The sequence below is a fragment of the Giraffa tippelskirchi genome, chromosome 8 (assembly GCF_054371585.1).
Source record: "Giraffa tippelskirchi isolate mGirTip1 chromosome 8, T2T-mGirTip1v1.2.pri, whole genome shotgun sequence".
NCBI classification, from domain to species: Eukaryota; Metazoa; Chordata; class Mammalia; order Artiodactyla; family Giraffidae; genus Giraffa; species Giraffa tippelskirchi.
The window spans coordinates 74,878,093-74,901,990 of NC_137282.1; the positions used below are offsets into that span (position 1 = coordinate 74,878,093).

Below are 23,898 nucleotides of genomic sequence, written 5' to 3' on the forward strand. Positions count from 1 at the left end.
TTGAATTTAACTAAGCAAATACAAGCCTGAGGATTTTATTTCTGTTTAAGTGTTCCTTTTTATAACAGATTTTGTGAATTTCTGTGCCTTTAAATGATATATATTTACTTTCTTTGTGACCTTGGTTAAATGGATAGGTATTGTTTCAGTGACCTCTGATCCTTTGTTTTAAAATCTTTTTGATATTTCTAACAAGCTTCCAAAATATCAAAATCTAACTATGTTTTTCAGCCTCTGGATGATTCTACGATGGATGCTTCAAAGAAACATCTCTGAGGAATCTCAGAGACGAATGTTAAGCTAAGTTTATTTGGTATTTTTAATTCAAAAACATTGTCAAGTGATTGAATGTAAATTTTAGGTTGCAATATATAGATAAAATCATTAATAGATATTCCAAAATTTATATGGAATTCCTAATATTTGACATATCCTGATAAAATTTTGTGAGCCGCAATTCTAGTGGTTATACTAAAATATTATATGTTGCAGAATATCCAAGTTTCCTAACTGCATTGTACTCAAATCTTTAACCATGCAGAAGGGCCAAGGCAAAATTGGTAGGGAATCGGCTTTAGCAAGGGTGATTTCCATCTGGGGAATTCCTTCTGAACTACATAGTGATAGAGGGACCTATTTTACTGATCAAATTGTTAAATAAATTTCCAAAATCTGGCGGATTATGCAACATTTCCACCGTGACTACCATTCCCAGTCTTCTGGGTTAGTGGAAAGGACAAATAGAACAATTAAAACTTAGTTGGCTAAAATTACATGTGCTTATTCCTTCCTTGGCCCAAGGCCATTCCATCAGTTCTCCTCAACACAGATCCACTCCTTTGACAAATATCATTTGTATCCCTTTGAAATTATTACAGGGAGACGAATGAGATTGGATAAAAGACTATATGATCCTATATCACTTAAGGGAGATATACTGTATTATTGCAAGGGTTTAATCAAATTATTGACAAGTCATTCTAAACTTGTTGCTGAAGTTTATTATAGTAATTTATCCTCAGATGAAGATCAGACATCCCATGACTTACAACCAGGAGACTAGGTATATTAAAACAGACATCATTTAAAGCAGTCCCCCCACCCACCAACCTAAATGGAACAGATGTTATCAGGTTCTTTTGACTAGCTCATGCACAGCAAAACTGAAGGGAATTGACTCTTAGATTCATATTTCCCACCTAAAAAGGACTCCTGCACCAGACTTGTCTCTGGAGAGAAGTGCTCACCTCACACTCACCTTAAAGCAACACTGATAATATGGAAACACCAACACCAGGCAGAGAAGAAGACAAGATCAGAAGTAGACAGCTGGCCCAGGATGCCAGACCTGATCCATATGATTGTCCATAAGTTTTATTCTTGGTCTCTTGGACTCTTACAAGTGAATCAAAAAAAAAAATTTTTTTTTGTATCACTGGCATGATCTTATTCAAATTTTAGAAATCAATCAAATTGTTGGGTTTGTGGTCAATTGCCTACATCCAGTGCTTCTGGTTTACCTTGATGGGTTTCTCCCCTCCAAGGTTCTGATTGGATGGCTCCTAGAAAACTTATTTTGGAAGAAAGGGACTGTATTTCTGTCTGGTCTACTACTGATATCACTAGATGGGACCCATTCACTTGGCCAATCAAACATGCATATTCTGACCCTGGCCATAAATACGAATTTTCCCTTAAGGTTGCTAGGGCTCAGTAAGAGCAACAGGCTAAATTCCAGGTGTTTAAAAAAAAAAAAGGAAATTCTAGACTATTAGGAGTGACACTTCCTCAGTTATGGGATGGATTTATTTGACTAATATCAGGATATGGTTGTCTAAGCCTAAAGGTCTCCCTGTGCTGGGAACAAGTAAACCATACCAAAGATAATCAACCTAGTAACACTAGAAAATCAGGATGGGCGTCTTATGAAATCTGCCAAAGCACCATTTTTCTTAAAGCCAGTGATTGATATGAAACCAATTGGATCAGAAGACCAGAAATATACTGTCTGGAACCTAACAGGACTGAAAGGCTTTGTGTGTGGGTCCGATCTATGACCCTGGCTTCCACCAGGCTGGCTAGGAAGGTGTACTTTAGGATTCCCTTTGGCTCAAGACCACTTACATACAAATTTAGATGTGACTCCAGCAAATTTACCATCAGTACCAGCTCAGTGGGCCAAGAGACCTGTATTTCACTGGTATGATCACTTAAAAACTGTTTTTGCACCTTCAGTAGGATTGGAAAATGTTATTTCTCACTTTGAAGCCTTAACAAAACTCACTCAATAGGCATTAAATGATAGCAACCAAGCTATTAACCTAGTAAATTCTGAGATCTCTATGATGAGAAAAGCTGTCTTACAAAATCGTATGGTCTTTGATAGCCTTACAACATCTCATGGGGTCACTTGTGCTATAATTCAAACTGAAGGTTGTGTTTACATACCGGATGGATCCTGTAATGGGTGATGTTTTAAAAAATGATTTGGTTCTGAAAGCTCTTACAAATCCCTATTTGTAACTTTAATCACCTTATTAGGTGCATTATTTATAATCTATTTCTTTTTTTTCCCTTTTCTTTTTTTAATTTATTTTAATTGGAGGCTAATTACTTTACAATATTGTAGTGGTTTTTGCCATACATTGACGTGAATCAGCCATGGGTGTACATGTGTCCCCATCCTGAACCCCCCTCCCACCTCCCTCGCCATCCCATCGCTCAGGGTCATCCCAGTGCACAGGCCCTGAGCACCCTGTCTCAGGCATCGAACCTGGACTGGCAATCTGTTTCACATATAGTCTGTTTCTTTTATAAGATTGTTGTCTTTTGTATTATATGATGCATAACCAAGAAATAGATCACATTTATAACATAGAATAATTGTAATAGTATGATTCTCGCTATGGGAAGAGGCAGCTAGGGAAATATCTCCTGGATCCTATTAGGTTAGAAGCTAGAGGAATCAGAGAATCTTTTATTATTTCTCAATGGGCCTAATCCAGAAATTAACACCTTGAGTAACATTTCAATGAGGACATTCACTTGATCTGGGATGAACCTCCCAGTTTCCTGGGATAAAAACAAAAAAAAGAGTCATGAAATATCTTGCAAATATAGTGGAATTTATGACCATGGGGAGGGACTGTGAAATGAAAATATCCCCCACCATATTAATAAACAAGACACGTCACAGCCATCACCGATTTCTGGCCTCCAAATGTGATTGAGGGTTCTCAAAACTGTGATCCAGAGGATGCTGCCACCCACCAAGGGTGACTGCTGAGGGGCTGGGGAAATGCAAGAAGCAAGGTGAAAAGGAAACAAGATTGCCTCCAGACAGCTGAGGTGCATATGAAAGGAAGGAATTCAGTCAGCCCAGGGGCTTGTATCTTCCCATACATAGAGTGCTAAATTCCTTAACTTGAATCCTGATCTTTAATGTTCAGACTGCCTGCTCCCTTTGTTGCAAACTTGTATGTGGCCTGACTCCCCCTCCTGCCTTCTTGGAGCATTTTTCTCAGAGCTCCTGAAATTCTCTCTCCTGGCCTTGGAGTCCCAAACATTCCCACCAAATAAAGTAACTCTTTTACTTTCAGGCTGTGACTTTATTTTTTAATCAATAGTACGTGTTTTATTGGGGCTTCCCAGGTGGCGCTAGTGGTAAAAAAAAAACAAAAACTTGCCCGCCTATGCAGGAGATGCTTAAGAGACACGGGTTTGATCCCTGGGTGGGGAAGATTCCCCTGGAAGAGGGCATGGCAACCCATTCCAGTATTCTTGCCTGGAGAATCCTACATACAGAAGAGCCTGGTGGGCTACAGTCCATAAGGTCACACAGAATTGGACAGGACTGAAGCAACTTAGCATGCACACACATGCACCTCTATAGAAAATTTAATCTTTCAAATGATTTTCTCAGCTGTTATATCATTTGATTGCCACAAACTCAGAGACAGGTAAACTAATTAATTAAATAAACAGAGTAGAAATTCCCCAGAAGACTAAGAACATGAAAGACTGACAGTTTTAGATGGAGTCATCACACCCCTGCTTTGACCTGCCAGGTATACACACAGCCTGGCTTCCAGTCCAGACACATCAACAAACTCCAGTGGCTAATGCTCATCTTCAGTTAAGCTTCTGCAGGAATAAGGCTGTTCTAAGGATGAGAGAGAGCAAAGGCCAGCACAGTCACCTCACATACTAAGTTAATGTCTTCCTGCCCTTGTGCCAAATAGATAGTGACCCTGGATATTTCTGAATTCCTTGTTAACTTTTGAAAATTCAGCAGTTTCTCTGGCTCTCTTTACCATATAATACAATTTGAACAGTTTGACATTGTCAGATAATTGGCTTTGTTTTAAACTAGAGCTCTACCAAATAGACCCAGGAAGTTTCTGGGTTCCAAGGATGACAGAGTATTGAATGGGCATTCCTCTCATACACAAGTGCTTTGGAAAATACCCTTGGGGTTCCTTTGCACCAGCCAGTATTTCTATCACAAAGGAGGCAAAGACAAAAAGGCACAGACTATCCTTCAGTTGGGTGGGGGAAGGCGGTGTGTAAAACAATAATGCAAATTTACTGCTCCAACCCAGCGAAGAGATGTATAAGGCTTTTTGGAAGCAAGGCCTTGAGAACACTTTTTTTTTTTTTTTCTGGGTGAGGGAGAAAGAAGCTTACTTCTAAGATAAGAAAGGAATCCTTAGGACAAAAATGCTCTATGGGTTCTAGCAAGACTGCAAATTGCAACCATTTGCATCATATAAAAATTAATCATGTTCCTGAATGCCTTCCACTGATGGCTTTTTTACCTTTGAAATCAGTAGTTTTCTTTCTTAGCTGACCCCACACCCAAAAAGACACAACACAAAGGACACAGCATACTCCCTGGGGTGCTAATAACTGCTCATAACCTAGTTTTGTTTCAGAAACTTTCTTGACACTAATGGAGGAAGCCAATGATGAAAGGCAAGGGCAATGGGCAAAAAAAGTGGATAATTTGTGCATTCGTGCCCTGGAATTCCCCCTGGATTGGGATGGAAGCTAATCTCTAGTTAAAATCAACTTCCTGCTGAGCCTTCTAGTCTCTTTATCCTGTTTTCTCTGTTCCCCATAACCAGAGGACACTTTTCCAAAAAATTCACTTCAGAGTCACTATCTGAGGCTCTGCACCAAAGGAATCTGAACTAAAATACTACCACCTTAAGGTATATTTGATATTGTGAAATTGGCACATGCCAAGAGCATTGCCAGGGGCTGAACAACAACAGCGCGGGCATTTGCCACCTGCCTCTGTGGATACTGAGCCCTGGGATGCTGCAGCTGTTGGCCTGCAGCACCCCCTCCCCCGAGGGGGTTCAGGGTGGAGTGAGGCACTCTGTGCTCCAGGGAATCCCGTGGAACTGGCCTTTAGATAGTTAGATATTTTCAGGAACTGATTTCACGATCCTGCTAGGTAGTTAGAGTAGGAAAAGGAGTCCCAAACGGCTAAAAGACAAAGAAGGGAAAAGCCCGTGAAAATAGAACAAAGGAAGGTCCAAGGACCGGAGTGAGGACCTCAGGTAAAACAAATAGCCCTCCTGGCTAGCCCAGTTTACACAGGGCAGCCCAGGGGGAGGAGAGGAAACATACAAAAAGAGGGGCCAAAATTGAGCCGGGGGCCTCTCTTCTCTTGTCTTTTGGGTTGGCCCGCCCTCACCCCTCAGAGGGTGTACCATCCTTTGTTTTTCCTAATAAACCTGAGCTATAACACTGGTCCATCTGTCACTTCAAATTTTTGCTGCAGCAAGACAGAACCGAGGAAATGACAAACGTCCTAGACAATCCCAGGCCTTGAATCTCTTCATAGCTAGAAAAACGCTAAATCCCTTCATAGGGACATCAGTTCCTTGTGACTAACACAAAACATTTTGTAAAGTAAGCATTTGATTTCACTGAACTCCCCCTTCACTGAAACCTTATGTATTGACCTTCCCCCACTACCTCTTAGGAGCAGTCTCTCAGAGCCATCTGAGGTGCTGCCTCCCAGGCTCCAGTCCTCATTTTGCCCCAAATAAAACTTAACTCGCAACTCTCAAGTTGTATGCGTGTATGTATGCGTGTGTGTGTGTGTGTTTAGTCAACAACTGTAACCATTCCAGTTGTCTATTCCATTTACAACATGAACAATGCTATTGTCAAAAGTATTTCAGTAGCACATCTATACTTGTGTTTCCTTTCCATGTAAATATATATATATATATATGTCATTTTAGCAACTTCATTACAGCCACTCTACAGACAATTTGATTATTTCCTCTAGTCATAAAAAAAGATACTGCTACTCCAATTTCACCAAGTAACATTTCTTCTTCCTTCTCTAAAAGTATCACTACTTTCATTCAATTTTCAGCTTACTTTAGCAGGCTCAACTCTATCTTTTTCTATTTCTTTTTCAAAAATAATGAGATCATAAGGAAGAAAAACTTGCTCTTGCTCCCCTTTACTCTTTGACTTTGCAGCTTACCCCAATACTAGTATTCATCTTGTAAGCTAGAGAATGTTCAATTTATTGAACTAATTAAAGACAAAAATCTAAAAAAAGAAAAAAAATCACTATTATAATCATTACTTTATTTATAATGTATCAACTATAAAGCAGTCTGTACTAATCATAATCTAATAAAATGAATCGTAACATTTTCTTCATAAACTGCATTGATTGCCACTCACATTCATTATTATAAAAGTTTATTTAATGAAATAATTATGACTATAGCTAAATTTTTCATTATCTATTTTTTAAACAATAACTAAACCGCATTAGAATTGGCTCAGATAGTAAAGAATCTGCCTGCAATGCAGGAGACCAGGGTATAATCTCTGGGTCAGGAAGATCCCCTGGAAAAGGAAATGGCAACCCACTCCAGTATTCTTGCCTGGAGAATCCCATGGACAGAGAAGACTGGAGGGCTACAGTCTATGGGGTTGCAAAGAGTCGGGCAACTAAGTGACTAACACTTAACAATTTTCTTTTCGTGGGAAGGTGTTGTTGTTATTTAGTTGCTCAGTTGTATCCAACTCTTTTGTGACCCCATGGACTATAGCTCACCAGGTTCCTCTGTCCATGGGATTCTCCAGGCAAGAATACTGGAGTGGGTTGCCATTTCCTTCTCCAGGGGACCTTCCTGACCCAGGGATAGAACCCACATCTCTTGTGTCTCTTGCACTGGAACATGGATTCTTTACCACTGAGCCACCAGGGAAACCTATATGGGAAGGTAGAAAATTAAAATCAGAAAAAAAAATCTTGTGCACAAATTTTGATCAGACCCATTAAGTTGGATTTTTAATACTGGCTTATACACTGAAAGGCACAGACTCTGGAGTATCTGGAATTTTCCACCACAATGTGTTTTAGAATTTTAAAGATATTCTAGCTGCATGATAGTTGAGAAGTTGCACCTTTAAATAAAAAGGTAAGATAATTAAAACTACAGGGTGAAATTATAAACAGTTAGAAAGTAACGTGTTATGGAAATACTTTCTATCCTACCTGAAGTCCGAACCTGCTCTCCTGCCATTCTCTGGAATCCCAGGATCTGGACACATGTCGGAGACCAAAGCAACACCTCCTTGAGTTACTGTAATAGAAAGAAACATTATGATACCTCTCAGGGAATATCCATATGATAGCATTATATTAGACAGATTTGGCTCCTTAATGATGCTGCCTTAATGTGATTTCTTTTAAGAATTCAGATAGCTTAGCTAGGTTAAAATAAATCTACTCTTATTCTTAAAAAAAACAGACTTTTACAGGGGAGGCCAACAATCTTCAGTTGGAACTATTTCCTCTACTAAAGAAGTCTTAATACAATTAACATTTTCTCATTAAGATCACCTTTATGACAACTTACAATTAATAGCATGATGGGGAAAAAAAGAGCATCATGCCATAAATAGTTTAGCTTATATAGAAGATAGCTTTCATTCATTTCCATGGATGAAATGGAAGTGTTAATTAAGATCTATACAAGAGATATTTCACATAAAATTACTTATTATATTGTAAACATGTAGAATACTTATCATTTAAGTTAAACAAACAACAATCTTCTTGTGCAGTGTGCTGATTTATTTTTTGAATCTGTGTATAAAGAGTCTTTCCTTCTGCTAGGATCACAGATTAGTTTTTAAAGGATTCATTTGCTTGTTAGAGTGGCCACTACTCCAGTAACCATCCCGCTATCTGAGTAGTCTAATCCAATCAAGGTGACATGTTCTCTTTGAGAAATTTTCAATAGTGGTCTTGTGATGCATTTCAGTTCAGTGACACATGAGAGGAAGCCTGAAGGAATGCTTCTGGGAAGATCTTCCTGTTAGCTAGTAGTGATCATCTCTTTTTCACTCTGGACCTTATCATGTTTGAATTTCAAATTTGTAACTCTTGGTACCATCTTGTTACAGTACAGGTTTTTCAATCTGTAGTCAGTGGTTTACAAATATATCTCTAAAATTTATTTTCTAAAAGTATTCTAGCTTTAATAAATTTTCAAATCTCAATAAAGAATTTAACTTTCATCGTATTTTTTCTGCCATCATCAGCTATATAATTCCCACATTTGCTCAAGTAAAACAGTTATTACTGTGTCAGATGAAGTCATCCTCCTCTTGAGGAGGCCATCATTGTTTATAGAGGAAGTAGTCCACATTAGCACGGTTCTTACTTCACTATTGTAGCTTATCACACTGGTCTAAAGTGAAAGTAACGTGAAAGTGAAAGTCGCTCAGTCGTGTCTGACTCTTTGTTACCCCATGACTATACAGTCCATGGAATTCTCCAGGCCAGAACACTGGAGTGGACAGCCTTTCCCTTCTCCAGGGGATCTTCCCAACCCACAAATTGAATTGGGGTCTCCAGCATTTCAGACAGATTCTTTACCAACTGAGCTATCAACAACTTAAAGGCTTAGAAAGGTCTACCTCTATATCTTCTCTGTTTTTCCTCACATGGAATAGTAGTAAAAAAAGTTAATGACAAATTGAAGGAACCCACACAAATCAACTCAAAATATTCTGGACCTTTTTTAAAGATAATGTCAAAGCTGCTTACTTATTCAAAAAAAGAGTATTTAATTGGAATTCTTCGAGAGTAGTGAATAAAATAGGTAACTCTGAATAGTTTGCAGATGGCAGAAGATAACAAAAAAGTGATGAGAGATAAATGTAAAATACGGTTGCTTTTCTGAAACAGAGATAGGCTTGTAACAGGATCATGATAGAAATCCATGGTGACAGATTATGTACAAGAAAACAGTGAGTCCCTCAAACTCAACTACCTATTCCATCAGCATCATCAACAATTAACATCTCTCAAAACTGAGGCTTAAAGTTGCAAAGAGTGATGGTGATATATCTGCTTCAAGCAGGATCCTGATGCCTCAGAGAAACATTTTCAAAAGAGAGGAATTACTGGGCTTACCATCATTTTAACTCTAATTTTGTCAAATTATATCTCACCAAGCATCATAGGACACATGCCATAGATACTAACAAATATATGAAACTTTAGTCAAAACCTTAGAATTTAAAATCAAAACTGGAATATTCAATAGGTAGTTTCATGACCCATCATTAACTAATAGTAATGTAAGATGTAAAATTATACACGTGGATGAACAGATAGAAATCAGATAGTTTGTAAAAGACTTTGAATGAATTTAAATTTAAAATGTGGAAATTATATTACCGTATACATAATCAAATGACTCTTTCAAAGCATGTTGGCTTTTATGCTATCTCATTAGACCCTCACAAGGTTCCTATGAGGTATGTAGAGCAGTAAGGAGCATGCTTTTCCTATTAAATTGTAACCGAACCGGACCCTACAGAGCCTTCCCAGGACAGATTCCCCCCACATCCTCTGTCTTCTTCTTGTCCGTAAAAGACTTGAGCCTCTTAAGTCTTCCCCAGGTTCGAAATAATAAACTAAATTAGAGAAGTGAGAAAATGTAGGAAGAAAGAAAAACAGTCAAACAAGACAAAATAATAATACTTCAATCATTAAACAAAGTCAAGGACCTTCAGTTCCTCCTAAGATATGGTAGCATTTGGAGTCATGTCCTTTGAGCTGCTTTGAGGATACTGACAGCCCCACCCGCCAGGTGGAGGGGGTTAACTGCATGCTGCCCCCACACACATACTGGTTGGAAGCAGGAGGCTGACGATGCTGACTCCCAGTTACCTCACCATCAACCCACCAGAAGAACGTCCATAAGTTGATCACACACCCAGCAACCCCCCTACCCTCACCCTGTCTTCAAAAACCTTTTCATGAAAGACTTTGGGGAGTTCAGGTCTTTTAAGCACTAGCTGTCAGGACTCCTTGCTTGGCACCAGCAATAAATGCTACACTTTCCTTCACCACAACACAGTGTCAATATTTTGGCTTTACCGAATATGGGTGAGTGGACACAAGTTTGGTTCGGTAGTGAAAATTATCCTGGCCTTTGAGAACATGTCTTGTGATGGTCAATTCAAATTCAACAAAAATTTGTTTTTTGAACAAATCATATAGCTAGACTGGTGCCCTAGTAAAGGAAACAATCAACACAAAAGAAGTATACACAAATTACTTCTATAAAAAAGGAGATCATAAGCAAATAAACTGGCTGAGACAAGATTTACATTAGTGAAACAATCAGAAGTATTTAAAATAAAGTACTAAGAATGATGATGATGATAATGTAAAATTAAACCTTACTTAAGATTAAATTAAAACCAATTTAATCTTGGCTAGAAACTACAAGTATCATTTATACACATTTTAAACTGAATCTTTACAACCATTCCATGAAGAGATAATGTCAAACCCATTTTCCAAGAAAGAACTGAAAACAGAGTTACCACTCAATTGATTATAGATCCAGGTTTCTTTTCTTACATTTGCTCCAGTAAGCTAATAAGATAGTATATATTAAAGGCCTTTGTAAATTAAAGTGAGGCTTTTAAAAACAATCTTTAAATTCTTAATAATAAAATTCCTTTTATATTAAAAATGAACCAAAAAGTAAAGGAAAAAGGTGTATTCATCCGTTATCTCCCAGTCAAGCATACACATGGGAAGCCAGATGGTCCCAACCATGAGGGTTTAGTTCAAATGCCATCTGGTGGCAATTTTCTTGAAGTAAAAATGACCAGATTCACAGGCTTTCCACATGAGACCATTAGCCACCTTCAGAGCACTAGAACAATAAATTGACTGGAATATTAAATCTTCACATAAGAGGCCATTTTTCAAAGTTAAAATTTAGTTTATATTAATACATCTTTGGATTACTAATCCAAAATAGAAGTCATTTAAGACTCACACTTTTTAGTGATGTTGCTCCTATGACTTTTTATAGCATATTTTTATTGTTGATATTTATTTCTTTAGAGACCTAAAGACATATTTCAGCTGGATTAATTTTGAGACTAATTCTAACCATTTTAAACTTTCAGAGAGGTGACATATGTTTCTAGTTGCATAACAATCAGGAACCTTGTTACACAAAACACATTCTAGTTGAAATATCTCCACTGTATCAATGACCTTTAGATGTCAAAAACCCCATGCTAGGCATGTGTGTTTGGGGGATACTATGAACCTCAGGATTTTCTGCTATAATCAGTTTGAATAAGCCAACACTGACATTTGTTCCTTCAACATTTAATGGACTCAGGCTTTACTGCAATAAAAAGCAACACCTACTTTTTAAGGCATTTCCCTTTTTTGATTTATCACAGTAAGAATGGAGCATCTGTATTACTCTTTCCTCAAAAGCCAATACCTTGATTAAATGTTCATTTCAACAATATTTCAGTACTGTAGTAATTTCCTTCATTTAGCTATAACAGGGTTGTTTTCACTTAAACGGCATCACATGGGACATTTTCATATGCATAATAGAATTTTTGATATTTTTCTCTTTCTACTGAATATAAGCACAGTCTCTACCAGCTGTCAGTTTTGATCCCAGAATGATAAGCGTATACTGACAAGCTTCATGAAACTAAGAGCTTCTTGATGATGGTGAAATAAGAGAGTGAAAGAGCTGGCTTAAAACTCAACATTCAAAAAACCCAGATCATGGCATCCGGTCCCATCACTTCATGGCAAATAGATGGGGAAACAATGGAAACAGTGGCAGATTTTTATTTTGGGGGGCTCCAAAATCACTGCAGATGCTGACTGCAGCCATGAAATTAAAAGACACTTGTTCCTTGGAAAAAAAGCTATGACAAATCTAGACAGTGGATTAAAAAGCAGAGACATTCCTTTGCCAACAAAAGTCCGTGTAGTCAAACCTATGGTTTTTCAAGTAGTCATGTATGGATGTTGGAGAGTTGGACTGCAAAGAAGGCTGAGCACCGAAGAACAGATGCTTTTGAACTGTGGTGTTGGAGAAGACTCTTGAGAGTCCCTTGGGCTGCAAGGCGATGAAACTAGTCAATCCTAAAGGAAATCAATCCTGAATATTCATTGGAAGGACTGATGCTGAAGCTGAAGCTCCAATACTTTGGCCACCTGTTGTAAAGAGCCAACTCATTGGAAAAGATAGTGATGCTGGGAAAGATTGAAGGCAGGAGAACAAGAGGACAACAGAGGACGAGATGGTTGGATGGCATCACTGACTCAACAGACATGAGTTTGAGCAACTCCGGGAGATGGTGAAGGACACAAAGATTTGGACGTGACTTTGTGTCCACGTGGTCACAAAGATTCAGGCACGATTGAGTGACTGAACAACAACATAGAAATAGGTGAAACAAGAACTGCTGACATTTTCATAACAGATTCTTAGTATCACAACATTAGGGTTTCAAATGTATAGTTTACACAGAAATAAGCTGTCAAACACACATTGCTTTGATCTATAGTATTTTGGACCTCAGATTAATGGATGGATAGTGAAACACCCATGACCAGTATGAAAAGGCAAAAAGATAGGACACTGAAGGATGAACTCCCCAGTTCAGTAGGTGCCCAATATGCTACTGGAGATCAGTGGAGAAATAACTCCAGAAAGAATGAAGAGACGGAGCCAAAGCAAAAACTACACCCAGTGTGGATGTGACTGGTGGTGGAAGCAAGGTCTGATGCTGTAAAGAGCAATATTGCATAGGAACCTGGAATGTTAGGTCCATGAATCAAGGCAAATTGGAAGTGTTTGAACAGGAGATGGCAAGAGTGAACGTCAACATTTTAGGAATCAGTGAATTAAAATGGACTGGAATGGGCGAATTTAACTCAGATGACCATTATATCTACTACTGCGGGCAAAAATCCCATAGAAGAAATGGAGTAGCCATCATAGTCAACAAATGAGTACGAAATGCAGTACTTGTATACGATTTCAAAAACGACAGAATGATCTCTGTTATTTTCCAAGGCAAACCATTTAATATCACAGTAACCCAAGTCTATGCCCCAACCAGTAATGCTGAAGAAACTGAAGTTGAATGGTTCTATGAAGACCTACAAGACTTTCTAGAACTAACACCCCAAAAAGATGTCCTTTTCATTATAGTGGACTGGAATACAAAAGTAGGAAGTCAAGAAACACCTGGAGTAACAGACAAATTTGGCCTTGGAGTACAGAATCAAGCAGGGCAAAAGCTAATAAAGTTTTGCCAAGAAAAAGCACTGGTCATAGAAAACACTCTCTTCCAACAACATAAGAGAAGACTCTACACATGGACATAACCAGATGGTCAACACCGAACTCAGATTGATTATACTCTTTGCAGCCAAAGATGGAGAAGCTTTATACAGTCAGCAAAAACAAGACCAGGAGCTGACTATGGCTCAGATCATGAACTCCTTATTGCCCAATTCAGACTTAAATTGAAGGAAGTAGGGAAAACCACTAGACCATTCAAGTATGACCTAAATCAATTCCTAACGATTACAAAGTGGAAGTAAGAAAGAGATTTAAGTGACTAGATCTGATAGAAAGAGTGCCTGATGAACTATGGATGGAGGTTCGTGACATTGTGCAGGAGACAAGAATCAAGACCATCCCCAAGGAAAAGAAATGCAAAAAGCAAAATGGCTGTATGAGAGGGCCTTACAAATAGCTGTGAAAAGAAAAGAGGCAAAAGCAAAGGAGAAAAGTAAAGACATACCCATTTGAATGCAGAGTTCCAAAGAATAGCAAGGAGAGATAAGAAAAGTGATCTTTTCTTATCCTTCCTCAGTGATCACTGCAAAGAAATAGAGGAAAACAATAGAATGGGAAAGACTAGAGATCTCTTCAAGAAAATTAGAGATGCCAAGGGAACATTTCATGCAAAGATGGGCTCAATAAAGGACAGAAATGGTATGGACCTAACAGAAGCAAAAGATATTAAGAAGAGGTGGCAAGAATACACAGAAGAACTGTACAAAAAAGATCTTCACGACCCAGATAATCACGATGGTGTGATCACTTACCTAGAGCCAGGCATCCTGGAATGTGAAGTCAAGTGAGCCTTAGAAAGCATCACTACGAACAAAGCTAGTGGAAGTGATGGAATTCCAGTTGAGCTGTTTCAAATCCTAAAAGATGATGCTTTTAAAGTGCTGCACTCAATATGCCAGCAAAATTGGAAAACTCAGCAGTGGCCACAGGACTGGAAAAGGTCAGTTTTCATTCCAATCCCAAAGAAAGGCAATGCCAAAGAATGCTCAAACTACTGCACAAGTGCACTCATCTCACACGCTAGTAAAGTAACGCTCAAAATTCTCCAAGCCAGGTTTCAACAATACATGAACTGTGAACTTCCAATGTTCCAGTTGGATTTAGAAAAGGAAGAGGAACCAGAGACCAAATTGCCAACATCTGCTGGATCATTGAAAAAGCAAGGGAGTTCCAGAAAACCATCTATTTCTGCTTTATTGACTATGCCAAAGCCTTTGACTGTGTGGATCACAACAAACTGTGGAAAATTCTGAAAGAGATGGGAATACCAGACCACCTGACCTGCCTTTTGAGATATCTGTATGCAGGTTAGGAAGCAACAGTTAGAACTAGACATGGAACAACAGACTGGTTCCAAATATGAAAAGTGGTACATCAAGGCTGTATATTGTCACCCTGTTTATTTAACTTATATGCAGAGTACATCATGAGAAATACTGGCTTGGATGAAGCACAAGCTGGAATCAAGATTGCAAGGAAAAGTATCAATAACCTCAGATATGCACATGACACCACCCTTATAGCAGAAATGAAGAAGAACTAAAGAGCCTCTTGATGAAAATGAAAGAGAAGAGTGAAAAATATTGGCTTAAAGCTCAACATTCAGAAAACAAAGATCATGGCATCTGGTCTCAACACTTCATGGGAAATAGATGGGGAAACAGTGTCAGACTTTATTTTTTGGGCTCCAAAATCACTGCAGATGGTGATTGCAGCCATGAAATTAAAAGATGCTTACTCCTTGGAAGGAAGGTTATGACCAACATAGATAGCATATTGAAAAGCAGAGACATTACTTTGCCAACAAAAGTCCATGTAGTCAAGGTTATGGTTTTTCCAGTAGTCATGTATGGATGTGAGATTTGGACTATAAAGAAAGCTGAGCGCCGAAGAATTGATGCTTTTGAACTGTGGTGTTGGAGAAGACTCTTGAGAGTCCCTTGGACTGAAAGGAAATCCAACCAGTCCATCCTAAAGGAGATCAATCCTGGATGGTAATTGGAAGGACTGATGTTGAAGCTGAAACTCCAATACTTTGGCCACCTGATGCAAAGAGCTGATTCATTGGAAAAGACCCTGATTTGGGGAAAGATTGAGGGCAGGAGGAGAAGGGGATGACAGAGGATGAGATGGTTGGATGGCATCACTGACTCAATGGACATGAGTTTATGTAAACTCTGGGAGTTGGTGATGGACAGGGAGGCCTGGCGTGCTGCAGTCCATGGGGTTGCAAACAGTCGGACATGACTGAGCGACTGAACTGAACTGAACCGATCTGAGTGAAACACCCACATACAACTGGCTTTATCTGTGAGCATCTATGCTGTATTTTCAAGGTGTTTAATTTAACCAATATCAGACATTTTTACCTGGGCTCTCTCTCTCTTTCATCATTGCATACTTTAATTCTTTCACTTTTAAAACACTAGAAATTGAATACCCACTATTATAATTTTATATCTTGATCTTACCTGAGTTCTCTTATTTCCTGTTACGCCATTGTCTTAAACTCTTAGTTTACTGTAATTTATTTTTATATCATAATGCTAATATAATAAATGCATTATTGACAAGCTCTTCCAAGCAATGTTTAACTGCTTTCTATTGTACAGTAAGTATAGTCCATTTGGCCAGCATTCAAAACCTTCTGTCTTTCTAATCTTATTCCTACCACCACCTGTAAGGATCTGATGCCCCAGATAATCTTAAATAGTCCAAATTCTCTCACTGTTAAGCTTTTATTTCTCTATAACATTGAACATTTATCATTTCTTTTAATTAATGGCTTTTCTGACAAAGGGAAGACCAAGTAAATTTCTTATATGTGATATAATATTAATAACTATCCTCCAACTGCTACAATCACTATGGCAGCCAATAAATATTCAGAGAGGGATTATTTCCTTTATGTATTTTCAAGTTAAACCAAGGTGTTTGTTTGCTATTCAAATAAAAATAAATATAAGAATGTGCTAATACAAAATTGGTACAAATTAACAGCACTGAAGTTTTTATAAGATCCCTGAGAGTGGTCTTCATCTCTGTACAATTCCACAGCATCCTCCGAGATGTTTACTATGATGCATCCTGGCAGCACCCAGAGGAGCTGTCTCAGACCTCCACTGGCCCCTACAGATGCAGAGTGACCATCACCTGAGGAGTGAGCTGCCTTAGCCTGAGGTCTCCTGCCTGTCGCTTCTGCACTGGTCTCTTTGTGAAAATGTAAGCACTCTGGACTTAGGACTCATAAATAATGTTTAGGGCCTACTCAGAGATATTCTTATAGGATACCTAACCATTCCTGGTCTTCTAAAAGGAAAGACAGCATGTGACCAGGCCAATTAATATTGCTATTTTGCATAGGATCTAAAATACTAGCATAATAACTCTGAAATATGAGAGAAAAGGGGGAAAAAGCTCAAAGTCAATGTACAGTATAATTGATTACAGGACTATATATATTTATCTATCTATCTATATATATATATATATTGATTGCAGGACTATATACATACAGATATAAGCATATATAAAATTAGTTTATATTTACATTTAAATACAGGTATTTAAATGTTTTATTTTAAAGGTAATACATTTAAACTGTAAAACCTTATTTGTCAATGACTAGATTTAAAAAATAGGAAATATTAATTATCTAGTAATGAGCACCCATAGAAAGTTTCTTTCTCGTAGTAGTTTATAAGTGATTTTAGAAGCTTGTATTTAAGTAAATACTGACTAATACAGTAAATGTAAATGATATTAGCATGTATCATACATTTTATGCATATATTTAGTTTTCACTTATCCTTATATATGTATTCATGTTAGTATTTTAAAATTTAAATTAATTTAAATAAATATTAAATAGATGTAAATATTCAACCAAATATATATTAATAACTGTTATTTGCTTATATAAAATAGTTAAATATATAAATACTGACAATATTTAATTAATATTTAATACAAATGGTTTGTGTATCATATATTTTTATAATATATTATACAACATTACTAATGTGTGTTTACAGTAATACTATAGAATAAGAGGATGCTTAGAATGTCTTTATGAATTCTAGGAGGGCAGAACTGTTAAATTCTCTGATTGATAATTTTTTTGAAACCCAGAGTTTAGCATTAATATATCAGCAAATCAAACTGGTTCAGTCACTCCTAAAATTCTCATTATCTCAGAAATTTTTACGTGTAATTTCACTCTGAACCTTATTCAGATGTTTTGCAAATGTGAAATTAAGACACAGCAGTGATTTTTTTGACTACTATAAAACATTTCTTACAGAATATTGATGGTCATTTGAAAACACACACAGCTTCAAATCATTTTGGAGACAGTGGAAGATACATAATTGCCAGGGGTCAGCGTGTTGGAGAGGCACTGAATGGGCTTTTAGGGCAGTGAAGCTGCTCTGTGTGATGCTGTCGTGGTGGGTACATGCTGCCATACACTTGTCCAACCTCACAGAATGTACACCACCAGGCATGAACCCTGGTGAACTACAGACTTTGGGTGATGGCAATGTGTCCAGGTAGGTTCGTCCTCGGCCACAAATGCACCGTCTGCTGGGGGTAATGATAGTGGGGATAGCTGTGCCTGCGTGGGGACAGGTATATATGGAAAACCTCTGTGCCTCCCTCTCGGTTTAGTTGTACCCCTACAACTGCTCTAGAAAATAGCCTTTAAAAAATGAAAGAAAAAAAAATAATTAAAAGGAGGAGAAAGAAGTAAAGTAGGAGGTCCCAGAAGGAAAGAAGAAAAAGAGAGACTGATGGAAGGATTAAGAAGCGGAGAGGAAAGGAAAGACAGTAGCTCTAACCTTTGCTGGAAAGACTTGATAGTCTTAAGGGGTAGATGGATCCTGCTCTGTAGGGAGAAGTGGAGAGGGCAGTGGGGAGAGGGGGCACCAGGCAGGGGAACATGTGAGCAAAGGCATGGAGGACTGTGAAATACAGAGAACCCAAGTCCAGAACTGAGGCAGACGTCAAACCGTGAAAATGCGTTTGACTGAGATTATTCATTTCCAAAAAAAAAAAACCAAAACATTGAAGTATAGTTGATTTACACTGTTATGTTCATTTCAGGTATAGAGAAAAGTGATTCAAATTAGATTCTTTTCCACTATAGATTCTTTTTTTAAAAAACTTTTTATTTTGTACTGGAGTATAGTCGATTTACTAAGTAAACATGAATTTGAGCAAACTTCGGGAGACAGTGGAGGACAGAGGAGCCTGGTGTGCTGAAGTCCATGGGGCTGCAGAATTCGATGTGACTTAGCGACTGAACAGCAATGACATAGCAGGTTAACAGATAATGTTGTGTTAGCTTCAGGTGAACAGCGAAGGTACTCAGTCATACGTATACATGTATCCATCCCCGCCCCCCCACTCCCCTCTGAGAAGTAGTCTCATTTATTTAATGTATACATGCCACGTGACATTCAGATCTCTTTTTCGTTATGTGTATGTATATGTGTATGTGTTTAGTTACATGTACTGATAATCTGAAACCTAAAATATATATGAACTACAGATGGTCTCCAACTCACAACTGATTTGACTTAAATTTTTTTGACTTTATAGTGGTGTGGAAGAGATATGCATTGGTTAACGTGTGGTCAGTTCATCTCTCGTGATGCTTGTTGGTGGCAGCAGCTTCAGTTTCCAGTCAGCCACGGAATCATGAGGGTCAACTGCCCATATACTTAGAAAGCCTGGACCCAGCAGCTGTTCTGTTTTTCTCTCTAAGTACCCTTTCCAACAAATGGCATGGGCTTCCGGGTGGTGCTAGCCTGCCTGCCAATGCAGGAGATATAAGAGATGTGGGTTCCAGCCCTGGGTTGAAAATATTCCCCTGGAAGGAGGAAATGGCAACCTGCTCTGGTATTCTTGCCTGGAGGCTCCCATGGATCCTGGTGGGCTACAGTCCATGGGATCGCAAAGAGTCAGACATGACTGAAGTGACTTAGCACACACATTCAACACTTCACTGGAAAATAAGCTTTGTTTTGGATGATTTTACCCAAGGCTAGTGTCCGGGGCATGTTGAAGGTAGGCTGGGTTAAAGCCACAATGTTCAATAGGTTAGGTGCACCAAATGCATTTCTACTTAACCATATTCTCAATTTATGATGAGTTTATCAGGACATAACCCCATAGTCAAGAAAGCTCTGTATATAGTTAGTCAAAAGTATTGACTTTGAAATGTTTTCTTTGAACTTTGGATTTTTCACTTTCTTAAATATTAAATGCCACAGGAGTACACTGAATCAATATTTTACATTTTCTTACAAATGGTAAATGGTGAAAAAAATAGCATTTAGGCTAATTTGGCAACATCTCTCATGCTGAAAGAAACATAATTTGGGATTAAAAAAAGGGAAAGTAGGCATTTTTACAGGGTGTAAACTGAAAAATAAGATGGAAGATTTGTTTTAGAAAAATCACAAAAATTTAGTGATGAATAATTTAAAAAAATGTAGCTAAGTCCTTCACTTTTCATTCTGGAGAGTAAAGTCCAAAAAGGTTAAGTGACTTTCAAGGTGTGGTGGGTGGTAGAACTGGGGTCAAACACAGATGCTTTAATGCCAGTGGGACCTTGGGCAGGCTTGCTGTTGAGCCTTTGTCAACCTCCATCTTCTCACCTGAAATATCTACCATGAAGCATTATTGTGAGGATTTAACGTCTTAGCTTTGCGGTATGCCAAGCAATTCTTAATAAAAAGAATACTTCTACCAGTATTTGCTCCTCTCCCTTTTTTGCTGTCAACTCCTTGGGCTAAATTATTTCTGTGTTTTCTTTCAACTCTAATATTCCATGAGTCTGTCTCTGTGATTCCCATCCTCAGTGAAATTTCATTGAGGGTTGTTATAACACAAGTTTATTTTATAAAAGACTAAGGAAATGGAAAATATCCCATGATAGACACAGAAAGAATGCAGGTAAAATGATATTCTACTGAAAGCAACATGCAGCTTTCATAAAGTAAAAAAAAAAAAGAAAGAGAAAGAAAAAAAGAAAGATGACTTGCGTAGTGCAAGCAAAGGCTAAGAGATACAAATTTGGAACTGTCATTCAAAAACACAGGGCTTTGTGACTCTCAAACACACTGGTTGTATTGGAAATTGCGCCTTTCAACTTAGAAGTAAGTGGATTTGAAATTTTGTTTTCACAGTATTTACACTAGTTTCTTGCAGTGCTATTGTGATACATTTAAAAGCCCACAATAGATGTTAACATATTTTTTTGAACAAACTCTGCATTTTTTATTCATAAGAAGCAGACAATTCAAATGATTTTTTGATATTTTGAGTAATCAAAATCACCATGGAAATAACACTTGGAAATAGAAACAGCAAGTTAATTGCAGCCAATCCCATTTAGTTATTCACTATCCACTCAGCAAAGCATTGATTGAACACCCAGTGCAGGGAACCTCTGGGTTAGCTTCCAGGAGATTTAGGGAGAAGACCTCACAGAGAAGGCATCAGACAATAAAACCCTAGAGCATCAGTCGCTGCCACAAACTGAAAGGTGCTATGGAGAAGAGAACAGAATGGCATGAGCAAGTAATGGATAGAGGGGAGCGAAGACCAGATCTAGGGTGGGGGTGGTACTGGCCTCTGCTGGAACTTAAACGGTGAGTGGAGTGAGCTAAGGGCAGGGTGAACAGAATAAGCCCCCTGGTCAGTAAAACACAGAAGTCAAGCTTCTTGGACGGGAAGATACAGAACCGAGAAAAGAAGGCCCAGTCACCCATCTCAGTGCAGCTCAAGAGGAAGTGATAACCAAATAGGAAACCACAGAAGATGCTCAGGTGAGAAGGTCTGACTTACACCAGAGGACTGGGCAGAGAGAGGAAGGAGGCTGTCTACGCTGTCCACATAAATGATGATGGGGGCCTGGGCCTGCAGGCGACTGGGAGATGGAGCGCAGTCTACAGAGTCTCACTGTGCTGGAGATGAAATAGAAGTGACTTTGTGGCTGGTTAGGTCAGAAGGCCTAGGACACAGGGAGTTATCTGTCGCAAGGAACGTATCATTTCAGGGGTGTGGAAAGCAAGAGGAGAAGGGATTAAGCTCGGAAGGGGAAACAGTCCGTTTTTGAACTGTTACACTGAAGCTGCCAACAGACAAGCCCAGTGGGCAGGTCAGCTAGTCTGCTGGATCGGGAGACATACCATTTTACAGAAGCACGGGACTTGTCACACAGGTGATACTGACAATCAAGGGCACCACTGATAGACCTTGAATGAGAGTTGATCACCGTCTCGCCCTGGAACAATTCAAGCATGTTTCCTGGCATGTGCATGTCCTTCTGCCTAAAATACCCTTCAGCCACATCTTTATTATTGCCTTCTTGGCACAAGGAGATAAGCCCTAGGTCTCCCCTGAGGAGCCTTCTGTGAACACCTTAACTAAACCAGCAGCCTGTCCACACTGTTCTCTATTCTAGTTGCTGCTGTTCTAAGCTGTATCCAACTCTTTGTGACCCCATGGACTGCAACACGCCAGCTTCCTCTGGGTTCCACTATCTTCTAGAGTTTCCTCAATCTCATGTCCATCGAGTCGGTGATGCCATCCAACCATCTCATCCTCTGTCGTCCCCTTCTCCTCCTGCCTTCAATCTTTCCCAGCATCAGGGTCCTTTCCAATGAGTTGGCTCTTTGCATCAGATGGCCAAAGTATTGGAGCTTCAGCTTCAGTATCAGCCCTTCCAATGAATATTCAAATATGATTTCCTTTAGGATGGACTGGTTGGATCTCTTTGCAGTTCAAGGGACTCTCAAGCGTCTTCTCTGCCTTACTGTTCATTTTACTTTCTTGAAAGCAACTAACACTATCAGAATGTATACCAGTTATTTCTTCAGGACCCCTTCTTACATAATGTAAGCCCCTTTTGGTAGATCATTTTCTATCTTATTCATTAGCCTATCCCCAGAATCTGTACAGAGACTAGTACACAGTAGGAAAACAATATACGTTAACTGATGACTGATGAGAGAAATTCAAGAAGCCAGCCTCCACCTGCGTCTGGAGTGGTTTAAACATCTTGATGTCAAGAACAGGCAGATTGAACAACCAAGGAACTGAGGAGGAGCAGGTAAGGAGGCAGGCCATACCATGCGGAAGCCAAAGTAAGAGAATTTCCCAGATGAAAGTGGTTTGAAACAATGTTAAGAAGCCAAGTAACCAGGAAGTTAAAACATATTCACTGATTTGTCAACACTGGAGGTTATTAGTGATTTTAGCAAATTCAGTACGAGTTGAATAAAGAAAGACCTCAGGTGGAGGGAGGAGGTTAACAGTCCAAAAAAATAAAAAAATGTGCCAGTTACAGCTCCTGAGAACACAAAACTCTCAAAGGATTTATCTTAAAGAAAGTTGAGGTTTTTCTGCCTTAGACACTAACAGTTAAGTAACTGACCTATCTTTAAAACTTAGCCCCTCTTTAAAACTTGAATTGTCCCCCAGAGATAACCTGGCCTCATCTAGGGTAGGCCAAAACTGTGACCCCTCACAGCGAGATGCCTCTTCCTGCCCCTTCAGACTGCGTCTCAGTCACCCTAAAGTTACAGACCACACACTTAGAGACAGAATGTAGATTCTACCGCTGTGAGTGAACGCACCGTCCATGTTGTCATTTTTTATATAAGAATGCAAGTATTTCTTCTTCAGATCTTGTTACTGTTTTCATCATCGCCAGGAGAAACGTAGCAAGGTTTTTCTTTAAAGTTCTCAGTACAGAAAACTAATCTAACAGAAATGCAAATAAATATCCCAAGATGAAAGGTACTCAGGTGATTTGTAAAGGCTATGATATGCAGGGCTAGCTTTTATGTGTGTGGTGATATAACCATTTTATCACGAAAAGGTCAAGACCTAGGTCATCAGGGCTGGCTGGAGGCATCTTTCATCTCATCAGTTCGAGCCCCACTTTGCTCCTTGGACTTCATTCCTGACTGCTGCTAAGTCGCTTCAGTTGTGTCTGACTCTGTGCGACCCCATAGACGGCAGCCGACCATGCTCCCCCGTCCCTGGGATTCTCCAGGCAAGAATACTGGCGTGGGTTGCCATTTCCTTCTCCAGTGCATGAAAGGGAAAAGTGGAAGTGAAGTTGCTCAGTCCTGTCCGACTCTTAGCGACCCCATAGACTGTAGCCTACCAG

General features: G+C 38.9%; 1 protein-coding gene across 1 annotated transcript in view; it reads right to left on the reverse strand.

Annotated features, from left to right (window-relative positions):
* Positions 1-23,898, reverse strand: part of CSMD1 (CUB and Sushi multiple domains 1) — a 1,578,457-nt gene that overhangs the window by 572,196 nt on the left and 982,363 nt on the right. The window contains exon 7 of the mRNA XM_081517452.1: positions 7,541-7,628. Within this exon, the coding sequence (XP_081373578.1) occupies positions 7,541-7,628 (88 nt within the window). The remainder of the gene's footprint in view (positions 1-7,540; positions 7,629-23,898) is intronic.